The 14966-nt window shown below is 41.2% G+C and overlaps 2 protein-coding genes across 4 annotated transcripts in view; both read right to left on the reverse strand.

Moving 5' to 3' along the window:
- plekhd1 (pleckstrin homology domain containing, family D (with coiled-coil domains) member 1) overlaps positions 1–3012 on the reverse strand; it is a 12595-nt gene extending 9583 nt beyond the window's left edge. Inside the window, exons 1-2 of one of the 3 annotated variants that reach the window (XM_050061280.1) lie at positions 2872–3012; positions 1889–2597 (exon numbers count right to left, since the gene is read on the reverse strand). In XM_050061280.1, the coding sequence (XP_049917237.1) occupies positions 1889–2043 (155 nt within the window). In that variant the 5' untranslated portion in view covers positions 2044–2597; positions 2872–3012. Of the gene's footprint in view, positions 1–1888 lie in introns of all 3 variants that reach the window. The other 2 variants (XM_050061281.1, XM_050061279.1) reach the window with 2 other exon arrangements.
- An 18-nt stretch (positions 3013–3030) lies between these two features.
- On the reverse strand, positions 3031–14089 carry slc39a9 (solute carrier family 39 member 9). The gene is made up of 7 exons (XM_050061283.1): positions 13508–14089; positions 13165–13273; positions 11125–11328; positions 10375–10443; positions 9958–10043; positions 9656–9790; positions 3031–7955 (listed from the first exon to the last, which is right to left on the reverse strand). Exons 1-7 carry the CDS (start codon positions 13601–13603, stop codon positions 7722–7724), a joined length of 933 nt encoding a protein of 310 aa, XP_049917240.1. The 5' UTR covers positions 13604–14089; the 3' UTR covers positions 3031–7721.
- Between the last annotated feature and the right edge of the window lie 877 nt (positions 14090–14966).

The following is a 14966-nucleotide window of genomic DNA, read 5'->3' on the forward strand; positions in this document are numbered from 1 at the left end:
TGGACAAAAATCTGATTTGCTCCATAAGTGAAAAACTGATGTTCAAAATTGCCATTTTTACATTGACTCCAATTGTTCACATTAGAGCAAAATTCAAAATGCTGTCAAAAATTCAGTTTTTGAGATAAAATTCTGAAATTTGCTACACATCAGCAAGAATCTGCATGTATATGTTTACAGTACAGTTTACAGTCAAACATTTTGATGCACTGTAGGCTCAATTTTTGATAAATCAAATATCTGAGAAACGTAGTTTTTGTAGGACAGTCTGAAGATGCTCTGTAGCAAGTTTGGTGTCAATTGAGCAAAAATTGTGGGAGTTTTTGAAAAAAACAGAGTGATGAACTTCATAATTTTTAATAGGTTTAAATGTACAAAAGTTTCCTAAGTATTGGGGCTACAGTTTGATGAATGTTGTGAAGTTGTAGCACGTATGGTTGATTTGTTGTGAATTTTCAAAGTTTTAAACTTTAGACGCTTGCTGTAGCGCCACCATCAGGACTATTGCCTGGAGTTTACAGCTGAGGATATCTGGCATGAGACTGGACCTTTGTGCAAAGTTTGGTGAGTTTTCACCCATGGGAAGTATGATTTCCTCACAAGAAGAAGAAGAAGAATACCTAGGATTACAATAGTGTCCTGGCAGACCCTAATAAGGGCACTGGTGTCAGTAAATCTTATAAATTTGCTGGCTCTATTTTTCACATTTTTTTCTCTTAAAGACGAGTAAACTGACCTTTATATGTGATATCAGTGGAGCGTCCCTGTAATTTCACCCATGAAGAAGGCTGTTAGATGACTATTATCATTTTAACATTGTTATATGTGTGTTATCTATACACTCAGGGACGACAGGTGGAAGTTGCATTGTGCTACGTCCGAGGTAACACATATATTTTACACTGTCTCTGTTTAACCTGCTTAAAAATGTTAAAGTCTCACTGAGGGTCACTCACCCGCATTTAAACGTCATCACACAGATTTGTTTCAAACAACTTCCTTTTTTTTTGTTGTAAGCTGGAGACAAAAATAAATACCACAAATCTCTGAGCTCAGCCGTCTGTAGTTTGGCACCGGAAACCAAACGAGCATTTACCCAACAAAACCAAATTCTTTCGACCTTTATGACACAAACAAATGGGAGAGGTTACAAAGAGTGCGCTGCAAATGGACTCTCTGGATCCACCGTGTATTGTCGTTTTAACTGTTATGTAAAACTAAGAGCATTATCATGACATAAGGTACCAATCCAGGCATTTTAACATCCAAATAGACACTCATGTCAGGAAAGGTTGACACGAGGACGGCAAGCGGCCTGTGAGGAAGACAAAAGGACAATCCTCTGATGCACAACACAAAATCCTGAATGTCCATTTTGGGAAAAACACAGGCAATCAAGTCTGCAAGTTTTATCCAGAAGTTTCTGCTACAAAACTTTTTGTAATTTGTGATATTTTTCTCAAAGAAAAAGTCACTTTGGATGTTTTTAACTGCAGATATAAAGCAAATTAAATACTTTGTGCTCTCAGAACATCAGAATAACACTATTTCATACCTGTGGTGTCAAATAAATGTCAATTTAAGTGTGTTTTTAAAAAAATACAACTAACCTTTTCTTACTGTTTGACACTTCTGGGAAGGAAATTATGATCGTTATCTGGGAATAATCGTCATTTTTGTCCAGAGCAAAGTAAAACTTTCTCCCATATAAATGTAAACTTTTGAAAAATAAAGAAAAAGTAGATTTCCTGTAAACTTTTCGAAGCTAATGCAGATTTTAATGAGGTTTTATACGCTGCAGAGAGGCTGAATTTCCCCCTAACAACACAAAGAACTGCAGACAAGATAAGATAAAAACAAATGAGTGAATCCCACCTCCCCCCCTCACCTGCGGGACCACTTGGCCGACGGCCGTCCGAAGGGCCTCTTCCACAGCACGCCATGCAGCTGCACTTTGGTGCTGATGTCCAACGCTTCAGAGTCCGACTGCTCCATGGACGACCACGGCGAGAACAGAGAGTTTCTGGATGAAGACGAGAACATCCTCTCTGGCTTCCCACGCCCTGGGAGGTGGAGCAAATAAGACTTCCAACAGACTAAAAAAAAAAATAATACAGTCAATCAATAACAATCAGTCCAGTAACAGCAAACACACACACACTCATGGAGGTGCATGTATGGCTGCAGGGACAGCTTCAATATAACACAGGAAAAAGTAGCAAAGAAATCCCAATAACTCAGCAGGGTGGAATGATGCAGCTGCCAATACGCTCATCAGCTGGAGGCAGACTGACTGCACAGATGAAAACAGGGGATGACAGAGAGAAAGAGGGGAGGGAGGAAGAGGAGGGATACTGGGAGGCAATGGGGGGAGGGAAGCTTTAGGAATGAGTTGCTAAATCTGAAGCCGGTCAATACATTCCAGCCAGTAAAAGCTGTTATTCAGATTACTGTACTCGCCGCAGTCTCCAGCTCTTGGCAGGTATGAACTCTCTGGTCCCTCCATCTATCCATCACTCCATCCACCACTCCCTCCATCAGCCGCTCCAGCAGTGAATTAGGAGAACATCTGGGGCAGAGGCGTGGCCGCACGACTTCTGGTAAAGAGGATGGAGAGTCGGAGTGGTTAACATGCAGCTCAGCGTCATGAGTATCAGATTAATTGACACAACATGTGTCAGAGTGGATGGACAGCAGATTATAAAGATATTGACAGCTCAGCCTCGACAGAGAAGTGCATGAGCCTGCAGAGTTGTTGTTTTTTTTTCCATGAGTGAAATATCCTGTCGGGGCAGGATTTTAACACTTCATTTAACAGGAAAGTCCCATTATTTGTTAAAAATGTGATAAAAGTAATGATTAAACTCTTACCTTGATGAATACAAGATGAAGACTTCACACATGGGAACAGCTGCTGTCTATAAACTGGCATCAAGTGCATTAAAAACAACAGTGTTCAGGTTCAATTCCACCCATTGAATCCAAAGTTTTATCAGTAAAAATGCTTAAATCAACAAATATAAATGAGCGTTTTCACCAGTTAAAAAACTTTAATTTAGTCGTCATAAAACACATCGCTTTACAACCGATTTTCACAATCAAAAGTGTGGAAATAAGGCAGACTCATTCTGGAATGACAGAAAACAAAAACAAGAAAAAAAGACCCCCACTGAAACTATGACAAATATTAACTTGATCCTAAAACTCTCCCGACCCAAACTGAAACCTCCGCTCAGCCCCAACATGTGCCGTCACCTCCTCCTGCAGAGATCTGGCAGCTTTAATGGTTGCTAGAATTTTCTTAATTTTTATGCATGTGTGTAAAGTGCAGAGACTCTCAACATGTGATTAAATATAACAGAGGTTACTGCATTTTAACATGATCAGACGAACACCACAGACTTGATGATGATCAAACAAGAAATAAAAGCTTCAGAAGATTGTTCATGATGCAACAATGAAGCTTCACATTAATTCAATTGAAAAAGAAGCAGCAGACATCAGTTAACACAAGAGACGTGCATGAGGTCCAGACTTAACATGAACATTACGAACTGTAGAATAAACCTCATAACCCTGTTGCAGCCCTGTGAAAACCATGCATCTCAACAGCTTGCTTCTAGGTTTGTGGCGATACGTTTTCAGATTATACAATTAGTTTTAAGGGATAGTTGTAAAGGTAAACTCTGCAGGATTCTCACTTCCTGTTTGTTAAAATGCTCACCAGTGAAAGTAAAAGTCAACCCCAGTTTCACTATCATTTAAAATGTCGCCTCATTATATCCGTTTTTTCTTTTGCTGCGTCTCTTGGACGCCTGCTGCTTATTGTCTGACACCTGGTCGCTGCCTTTTAATGACACCCCGACCTCACCTGAGCGCTGTGGGGGTGCACGTTCATAAACATCCCAAACATAGAAAAGAGGGCAGAGTCTCTGCAGAAAAACACACTGCTACACTAACTGATATCGATATATTATTTTTTCCCTCGTAATTTTAGTGATCATCAAGTCTCTTCTGTAGTGGACTGAACATATTATACATATATACTCTCATCATGACGGCCCACCAGCAGATGGAGACATGAAATACAACACTAATAGCTCACTCTAAAGCCGATATCACCCAATACTGATGACATGCTGATATTATTATATTCTGTAAGCGACTACACATTGTTTTTAAGGAAAATCCTGCAGAGTTTACCTTTGGAAAATAACAGTCATGTACCCATATGTACACTTTGCTCACTGTACTCATTCCTCCTGTCCACACTGCCCATGACAACATGCCTTCCCAATGATATTCCAATGTAACAGATCAGGGACAAAATCTACAGTTGTATAAACACATCCAAAAGTTCAGCCAAAGCTTATGCGAGGCTTCAGTCAGTCTGAGTTACACAAATCAAGCACAGTTTTAATCGTTTGAAGGCAACATAATAACACAAGAAGAGAGTTTGCTATGTGTAACTCTTTGGCTAAACTTTAAAATGCCCCCCTTATTTACACTGGAATCACACTGTAGACGACGGCACTTCTCACTGTTAGCATGGAGAGGAGGAAAAACACAGTAACCAACAGAGCTGTGATGATTTGTCGATTAATCAATGGATAGAAATTGGTAATATTGCTGGTTTCATGCTGCGTAAATGTGAGAATCTGATGCTTTTCTTTGTCTTACATGATAATAAACTGAACAGCTTTGTATCTTTTGGACTGTTGCTCAGATATAACAAATCATTTATCGATCTCACGTTGAGTTCTGGGGAATTCCATGTGGTGTTTTTCACTACTTTCTGACACTGCATCAAAAAGACGATGAATCTTGAGTCTTTCTGTAATGTTGGTATCTACTGGTGAGCTTCCAGTACATAATAATCTGCCAAACTACATTTTGATTTTATCCATAGTATTTATCAACTTTTGTAACTAGTTAACAAGTTGTTCCTTCATTCTCCTCCCTAAAATAATTAATGTGACCAACATGAATGAGCTTTAAAGGTCCTGAACACTTCATTTCTCAATCAGCTTTTTTATGATACATGATGGCATCCAACATGAGCACAATGTTTTCTGCCAAAGTTAGAACAGCTCTGGTTGTTACGCTGTTTATAAATAACAATCAAGGATGGCTCTTTTTCAAATTCAACTATTTAGTCATGGAAATGTAATCTTAAGGAGATATAACCAAGATTTCAACCTATGTTTTCAAGGGCTTTAAAGCTGACACATTCCCAAATAAATGCAGTTTGGTAAATCATGAACATAACACACACATATAGAGCAGCAGCGAATAATCAATCCACAGAAAATGTATCTGCAGCAATTTTTAAAAATCAATTAATCGCTGGCAAAAAGTCACAAGCTCCATCATCTCACATGTGATCATTCACTGGGCTTCTTCGTCTTCTATGACAGTCAACTTGATATATTTGGGTTTTTTGAATCGTTGGTTGAACAAAGCAAGATATCTGAGGATGTCACCTCGGACTTTTGATGGACATCTTTAAACCAAGTGATTAAAGGAGCTGTGTGTGAAATTCAGAGCGTATGAGTTGTCTGCACACAGGTCTCAACATGGAGGGAACTCAGCTGTGTGTCAACAAACCACAGACAACACACACAGACGGAGCCTGACTCCTGACTCCGCTCTGGACGCCATTACTCCACTATATCTTTACATAGCAAATAGTGGTTTGCTGCTGTATTAATGCTCTGAACGTCACATACAGAAACTTTCAACAAGAAAATAATCAACAGATTAACAGATATTTAAATCAATCATAAGCTGCTGCCCTTTACACACACACACCGAGGAGCTAATTTCATTAAATATTTTTGGGTGAGAAACACGTAAAGGCCAAATTTCTGCAGGAGTTTTGATGAGACGGCACATGATGGGGCTCCGTCCTCCAACAAGCCCGAGTGTAAAGCGACACAGTGAGGGGGGTTTCCCTTTTTGAACACACATACACCATCCCCATAAAAAATAAAACAGTCATGCAGCTGCTGGTCTGCATGCGACCCACTCACATCGCTCTAAAACATCACAGCGGGTTTCTCCTCCTCCTCCTCCTCCTCTCCTTAATTGACGAGATGGAAAACCGTTCAATTTATACATAAAACAGAGACTCCTCAGACAGTCTGTGGCCTCCCGAGTCGGAACAGCTTATCCATGTCCAAAAAAATTAAAGAATAAAAAAAGGTATTTGTGAGTAAGCAGTTCCACCTCACACAAGAGATCATGATGACTGTGGAAAGGAAGAAGTTACTCTGTACAGTACATACTTACAGACATATACATGAGCTCTGCTGTGAGCAGGCACAGTGATACACTCACAATATCCACCTGTCCTGATCGAAGAGGGAGCAGCCTACTTACATCTTAACGCATCACTGTTTTAATGGTACTGAGGCAGAGACGGGGGGATGTCAGAGCAGGGCAGGGCTGCGTTCAAGTGCTTTGGAGATGAAGACAAACCCTCTGTAGCCATTTCAGACTCTGCTGCACTCCTGCGAAGGAAGTGCCCCGATTTCACGTATATCATTATTGCTCAGGTGTGTTAAACTAATGAGGAGTAAACCAACTAAATAAAAAAGGGTTTTGTTCTAAATTCTCCTCGCAGGATCTGTTGTATGTCTGCTCTCCTGAGCCGATGGTCCCGGAACGTTTTCTCCAGTTAATGCCCTCTGCGAGGCAAATCATTCACTCAGACCTCCACCTCCAAATAAACTTAATAACACTCTATACAATCACTTAAGACGACTCTATACAGATTGTTTCCTCCGACCTCTATTTATAATTACTTTGAAATAAACATGTCCAGAAACTAAACATGAAATAAAAGTGGCAGTTCATGTTGTGTTACATCAAGGCTGGCTGTGTCTTCTCCTTGCGCAGGACTCAGGTTTGAGCAGGTAGGTTTGTGACACACCATCAGTATCCGACAGAGACAGGCTTCCCATCAGAGCACTGAAACTGCTTGTTACAGCTGATTTATCTACACTCGCGAACCAGGGCAAGAATTTCATCTGACTGGTTATTCAGGCTGAGCTCGTCCTGCTTCGTCATTAGCTGCAAAAAAAGCTCTCTGTTGGTAAGAAAATAAGTCAGGAACATTTACTACAAACTGTACTGTCCTCACGGCGCCGTCTCTTCGGGGTTCAACTTGCTAATATGGCACTTGAAAAATCAGCTCAAATTAATTGGGATTGTTGCTAAGAGATTTACACTCTGTACAGGTATAAAAAAGAGAGTTTGCTTTCTTGATATCACGGGCTTCATCAAATCTCACTGTGCAACTGCTATCTAGTAAAACATCACTGTAATGATATTAGAGTCGGGTCTTTGACTTTGGACGAGCACGATAATGAAACACTGAAACCTCCACGGTGGTCGCAGTAAACTAAAGGGTCCACGCTTCTGCTCTCTCTTATAAAAAGATTTCTGGTGGAATAAACGGACACATACAGCGGCTGTATCAGGAAAAACATTCTCGTGTTCCTCGGTTGTCACAGTAGCAACTCTGATTTCACTAACATCATTCATTCTCTGTTTCAAGCTCAGTTTGGAGTCACATGACGTCCCCGCATCGAGCATCAGTCTGGTCCCTGAGGTCCATCAGCAGACAACAAGCAATAAGACATTTTAGATCCACAATGTTTGAAGTCTCTGTCTCCGTGTTTTCGCCCTGTACACCTGTCTTAAATCCGTGCTGGAGTCTAATGGTGGTGACCGACCGACAGCACCAGAGGAATGAGGCAGCCCAGCACCAGAGCTACCACCTCCACCTTGCTCAGTCCTTTCCCTCCGTTCCCTCCTGTAGGAGCGTGGCTGTGGCCGCCACCCCCGACCTCAGGGAGGACATGGACGGTGGCCACGTAGAGGAAGGTGCCGGCAGAGAAGAGCATGGCGACGCCGGTGGCGTTGATGTCTGACAGGGCCTCTTTGCTGCTCTGAGAGGGGAACAAACAAAAAAAGTATGAGGCAAAAAGTCTGGCCTTTGTGACTGCTCGACTACTGATGAAATTCTTTCTTCTTCTTTTTGCTTTTTGAGAGAGGATGCATCAAACTACTCCTGCAGAGATCTGGCAGCTTTAAGGGTTTCTATAATTTAATTTTCTAATGTATGTAAAGTGCAAACACTCGCAAAATCAAATTAAATGTAACAGAGGTTATTGCATTTCCCATTTAAACTCACCTCAGTTAACAAAAGAGACATGCTCAAGAGCTTCTGCCTTTAATTGACCGGGCAGTAAAAGGGGATGACATGCAGCAAGGGGCAGCGGCCTAGAATCGAACCCACAGCCGCTGCGGCAAGGAAGTTGCCTTTGTGCTAGAGACACCTGCCCACTGTGCTACTGGGCACAGTGGCACAGCCCTAGTATGGTTTTATTTTTACTAGGGCTGTGACGAATATTATTTTTTGACATTCAAAACTTCTGTTGAGGTTTTCAGATGAAGTCTGAATGTCTGTCATCATAAGCCCCTTTTACACTGCCTGATTTTCCGCGAATGTTGGGCCGTTTTGCCGGCAGGCTGCGAGCGTTTAGACACACAGAGGCGGATTGGCGAGTTGATCCGAGGTGCCCAATTTTCCGCCTCATAGGGTAGTCATATTGGTGGAACCCTTTTAGTTCAAACAGACCGAGGCGGCCTTCCGCAACGGGAGGGGCTGTTGAAGACTTGTGGGAGGAGCTGTTGATGACGCCGCACATGCGACCCACTGGCGGTGGATAAACAGGAAACAGCTGATAACAGGAATTAGCGAGCAGCTAGTAGCAAGAGGGAAACACAAACCTGACAGACACTGTAAAGATGAGCAACTGAGGAAACAAAGAATTGCGCGTCCTCCTTGTCCTCGCAAACCAAGAGGCCATTAACCGTCAAGTGACGGGGACGGTGAAGCACGGGCCGACTTAAGAGAGAATCGCGGAAGGACTGACCAGCCGCGGCTTCCCTCCACGTCACTGTTTACGTCACACGCTGAGCCACACAAGCTGGAGAGCAAATGTTTTTTTGACCGCAGTGAAAATGTTATTACCGAACAGCTAAACACCAACAAATATGGACTGAAGCAGAAAATTTTGTTAGATAAAAACATGCTGAGAATTTTGGAAATTACTGCGTCTTTCTTTTTTCAATTAAATTTTGACTTTTGGACTTAACAATGCTCTGGAGTTAATGGAAATGTTTGGATCAAACAAGTTGTTGCACAGCATTCGACTGCTTAGAATTTAGAAATCAAATGTCACCGTTATGAAACTTTGAACTTATCTGCACAGTCCTAATTTAGACATGATGATAATGATAATGTCCCATCTTAAACATCTCCTATAGATGTCTCTTGTTGATAATCCTAACCAGTTACACTGGTTTTCAAACACACAACCCTGACGTTCACTTCACTGAGGCATCATGTAAAACAGACCTCAGGCTGAACACTCAAAGTAAACAGATAAGTGACGGTCAGACAGGAAACACACTCCCTGCCTCAAGGAGACGGACACATTTGAATACACTGGAAAAAAACTCAGTGATCCATAAAAAAAGTAAAATATTATAATATAATTAATAATTATATTATTATTCATTATGGCTCTGAAGCTCATTCATAAAGCTCCAAAACAACAAGAACACAGATTTTAATATTTACCTGACTGAGGCCTAAAAAGGTGAGCATGGCGAGGACGGGCGCTGCCAGGGCAAAGACCAGGAGATGTTTGCGGATGCGGTTCCTCTCAAGACCAGCATGCATCAGGAACGATACCAGGCCGAACGCTGCTGGAGCCTGCAGACGGAAAAGAAGTAGATTTTAAAAAGGTTCATGAATTTGTTTTTTCAGCTCTACTACTACTAGATCAGCTTAAACTGGAAATACACATCTGATAAAGTTACACAATAGAAAAGAACGTCAAAAAACATTGACTGACTGAACACGACACAAACTGTTATTACCTTATGAAGCATGATAGCTACAAAGACGATGAGCTGAACGCTGGTCTGAGAGGTGGAGGCAGCAGCTCCCAGCGCCACGCCATCAGCTGGAGACAAAAGACACAGTTACAGCTCAAACCCTCTAAATAATCACCTCACCATATTACAGTAATTATTGAGCTCAGTCTAAAATTAGATTCAATTATCAACCAGCAAGTAAACTTGGGTGTAGCAGAGAATAACTGTTTAAATAAGTACCTATAAAAGCAAGTAGAAATTTGCACACCCATACTGTCCATTTTGCATAAGTAAATTATGTAAAAAACATTCTCTATCACGGCACCAATCTGTGATTTAGTCTAATAAGGATAATTTTAAAATTAAAGTCTTATCTCGTACCAACATTTTGACAAAATAAATATTCAAAAGCAGACGTACCAGCAGCGTGGACCACAAGACCCAGGGTGGTGGTGATCTTCGAGGAGGTGACCCTCGCTGACTCTGGATCTAAACCAGACAAAACAACAAGTCAGAAACTGTGTATATATGTTGTTATGTATTAATGTTTGAACTGATTCTTGTCGTCTGTGGAGCTGCTGCAGATCTTCCTGAGAACCTCCCTCGTCATGATCATGTGACCATCGGTGTCTCATAAATGCCCTACCAGGCCATTCTCACACCCTCTGTCTCCTCCTTGGCAGCCTGTCAGTCCACCACCACATGCCGCCTTTGTCCTTTCCTAATTAAGTACACTTTGTTGTCTCCTCTATGTTGCTCCTTTGAGCCGGGGCGTAACAATGTTTTAAAAAAAAAACAACAACAAATAAAAGTGGAACTGAGTGATAATTACGGAACAGGATCTCCACACTGAACGAGAACTGTGTGGCGTAACATGTTGGCAGAGTTTGCAAACAGTCTGTGGAGCATTAGCTGCTCAAATAAAACCCTCTGAAATTATTCGGTACAAAGCGTGGGTGCATCTGGGAGAACAGAATTTGCAGTCAAGCCATCTGGGGTTGTTTTGGGTCTAACTCAACAACATTATTTTCCACCGGAGGAGATAAGTATTTGATGAGGCTAATGACAAAGCTGCTGCCACCGAGCCCCATTTTCATAATCTAATTCTCCACATTCACGAGCGCCTCGGGTGCTTTGATCTCTGTGTTTGCTGTCCTTTGTCACACTGACCTTCAGTGCTGTGTACGTGAGAGCTGCCTATCTGATCCACCAGCAGCATGAAGACGAAGCCCAGGACCAGAGACACTCCGATGCAGGCGTGAAGCTGCTCGTGGCTGTGCTCGTGTTTCCCGCTGGCACTCAGGGCCGCGTCTGCTTCACCCTTTGCCTCGGACACTTCCACGACTCCGGCCTGGCCGTGGCTGTGGTGTCCACCTGGAGAAACACGGGTCAGGAGAGAACAGAAAGACGCACATAGACTGTTAATAAACACCTTAAAAATCTGATCAGTGACATCACAAACCAGTGTAGCGTTCTTCTGAGGCACAGAGGACCTTGTTGATGATGACGATCACAAAACAAAAAATCTGTGTTTGATTACGTAAAAGAAACAGACGTCATCAGGTTGTACTCTACAGCGTGCTGAACTTTGCTTTGTTTGTAAAGGATTCAAACCGTTAGAGTTCACAAAGGCAAATGTTTTCATACTATATGTCTATATGCTCTATACTTTTTTTTTTCCGGAGTCTCTGTGGCCCGTGGCATCCCTGAAGGGAAGGGAAGGGAAGGGCCCTCACAGAGAGCCAAAGACTTAAAATAATTTTGCCTCAGTCTTCACTGGATAACACAGAGTACAGAACTGACAGGAACTGATGAAAGAAAATATCAATAACTTGGTCAGTGTCTTTAACCCTGAGGCCACCAGGACACCTGACCTCAGGGACAACACTGAAGCCAGAAAACTTTTCCCAATATTGTTTGTTGACACTTACTGAATAACTCAAGAGCTGTGACACTATCTGGACCCAGCTGAGCAGATCTACTACAGGCTTTCAAACTGATATCGACAGCACCAGATGCTACTACTGCTAAAATATTTTAGCTGCCTCACTGTTTTATCATTTACTTATCTAAAACATGTACCAAGGACAACCTGGCAAGTAGTGACGATGCTAAGTAAATTATTGTGGTGGAATTAAGTTAACAGAAATTTAAGTGAGAGCTGAAATGCTCTGTCAATTTATCAATTGGTAAACTGAGAATATTAAATCAGCAAAATCAATTTATGTCAATTAACTGTTTAAGTCAGTTATTAAGCAAGGAACCCAAACGTTTTTTGGTAGTCGTTTAGATATTTCACTACACATTTAATCTCCATAACATCTTTGCATTTTGGACAAAATAAGCAATTTAAGGACTTTCTCTTGGACTTGTGGCAGGCATTACGCACCATTTTCTTTCACTGACTTATGGGTTTGAACACATCAAAATGCATCAATGCCTTCATCCAAGAGAGCTAAATTAACAATTTCTGGATAATAACTTAAAGGGGAACTTCACTCATTTTCAAAATTCTTACATGTAATACCTGGGGTCTAGGACAGTCCAAGAGTGTTTGTAGAAATGAACAACTCTCCCCCAAACCCAAAATCTAGAGCGCTAAAACTTTAACTTCTGATGTCATACAGTATATAGTCCAGAGTGGCTCTGTAAACAATGAATTGGAGAAGATTTTATAGACGACACTGAGAGCACCTAGGGGAATGTTCTAAGTATATAGGTACATTTTCTGCTTCAGGACTGAGAACACAGACTTCACGGTATCACGGTATTACAGAATATATATTATTATCAGTTAGTATGACTCTTAAAGGAATGAAAATGGAAGGGTTTTTGTTAGTTGAGCAAACATTTTATTACTACAATTTGATACTTGGAACTATTTTGTTCATGGAAGTATGTGTAAAATGTCTCCCCTTTGAAAATAACTAACTTAAAGTGGAGTTTCTCTGTTCAGTTCTCTGTTCATTTTTTTCCCTGTGTCATAGATAAGCAAATGTACATGGTATGATAACTGTCAACTTTTATATCACGGTATACTTTAAAACTGGTCTGACACTGCAAGCCTGCTCATTAGGGTACAAGAGAGCGCAGCCCATGTTCATAAATATCGATTAAACTTTCCTAAGCCATGGACATTACAGACTGGAGTTCTTAATTGAGGTGGGATTCCCCTTTTGAGAAAATACCACTGTTTTTATTTAACGCTACCTTCAAGGATTTCCTCATAAAGTGCATGAACCCCCTCAGGAATGATGACAGCCAGTGCAGTCCCACACAGCAGCCCTGCGCCCAGCACAGTGATCAGCTTCAGCTTCTCCTGGGGAAACACAACCACAGGCACATCATCAGCACAAGTCTGTCTCATTGTTTTAAGCACTGTATACACAGATTACCTGACAACAGCACAGAGTTTATGATGCAATCAGTGCTTCTGATAAAAAGCCACTGACAAAGACGAACTTTTACCTCTCAGTGTATTTGTGAATGTAGCCAAAGTTATATCAACTGCAAAAAAAGCACTTTAGCAAAGCTTTGCATGTGACAGACTTACCTCTGAGAAGTTGACTGCTAGAGGAATAGTCCCGGCCACGTAACATCCCACCAACATCGCAAGAGACAGCAGGCTGATCGAGCTAAAATCGTCCATGACTGCTGCACTTTTCTTTTCGGCTAATCTTCTGCTAAGCTAAACCATCAAAACCAGCCTCCACCTGTACCTTTAACACCTGTATCCGTGCTCCTCAAGTTAAATTACATGCCCCGACCTGCAGCTGTTGGTTAACACTCGCTGTTAATCCAATGAACGTCGCGTCCCTGTTCTGGTACCAGTTCAGCTCGCTGCCAAACATCCACGTTAACTTAACAGAGACGTTACAGCCTCTGGCCTCGATAACGTTAGCAAAGCTAAGCTAACTAGCTTCGGTGACTGCCCGGCGCTCAAAATTCACAAAGGCGGGATCCTGACACGGTAACGTTCACTTGTAAACATCCGTCACCCCGCATTGTTCCCTGCAGATATAGCTGTCAATAGTAAATATTGCAACTTCCCGACGCGGTTAGCTGAAAGCTACAGTAACAAACTGGCTAACTGAACATCCTGTTGTTTGGTGCTGCAGTGAAGTGCTTCCGGGTCACAACTCGTATCCTCAACCTGTCGAAGCAAACCTGCCACGTATCTGCGAGACACGGTGGAGGAGGAGAGAAGGGAGGAAGTAAATATAACAGTAATAATAATAATAATGATAATATAATAATAATAATATTATTCTAATATTTTTTTTGTTTGAAAAGCATAAACAGAAAATTAAACAAAATACAAGCGGTTTAAGCGTTTGGTTTAAACTCTGTACAAATAATGTTAAGGGACTGTTGTGTACTTATTAAAGGAAAGGGTGGGCTGGGATTTGACTGTATTTTTGTTTTGTTTTTTTTACCCTCCCCAAAGCTTCACATTTTTGTGACTTGAGGAATATGCATGACCTTCCCTCCACCATAAATTAGATATTAGATTTTAAAACTTACCCTTTGATGTTTGAAAGCTGAAAATACAAAGTTGAAGACGAAATCCTGGAATTGAAAAAAAACAAACACAAACAAAAACAAAAAAACGTTTTGCACTTTTGTCGTGCATTCTGGTTAGTTAGTGCAAATGGTTTATATCTGGCAAAATTTTAAATGATAAATGACAGAAGTTCCTTGCGCATGATGTGTTCACGGCCCATCAGATATTCAAATATCACCACCACTCCCCTCTCATAAGTAACAAACAGTCCCTAACTGGAAATGTTCCATCGTTATTCATTCAAAAGTTCTATTATTATTTATTTATTTTTTAACAGTCATAAATTTCAGAGTTCAAAATGCTTAATTTTATTTTTTGTTTTGTTTAAAATCAGAATTGTAATGAGGATTATTGCCAAGTAGGTTTTACACTTACAGGGAATTTGCCTTGGTGTTTGGTGCATATGATAAACATTTTAAGAGGAAGTAAAACGCAGGCAAAGTCCTGC

This window comes from Epinephelus moara, chromosome 14 (genome assembly GCF_006386435.1).
Source record: "Epinephelus moara isolate mb chromosome 14, YSFRI_EMoa_1.0, whole genome shotgun sequence".
In the NCBI taxonomy this organism is placed as follows: domain Eukaryota; kingdom Metazoa; phylum Chordata; class Actinopteri; order Perciformes; family Serranidae; genus Epinephelus; species Epinephelus moara.

Coding starts and splice junctions, on each gene's coding strand:
- slc39a9 (XM_050061283.1), bottom strand. CDS start 13,603: ATGGACGATTTTAGCTCGATCAGCCTGCTGTCTCTTGCGATGTTGGTG. Junction 10,444..11,124: donor TCACGTACACAGCACTGAAG/GTCAGTGTGACA, acceptor TGTCTGGTTTAG/ATCCAGAGTCAGCGAGGGTC. Junction 10,044..10,374: donor TCTTGTGGTCCACGCTGCTG/GTACGTCTGCTT, acceptor TTTTGTCTCCAG/CTGATGGCGTGGCGCTGGGA.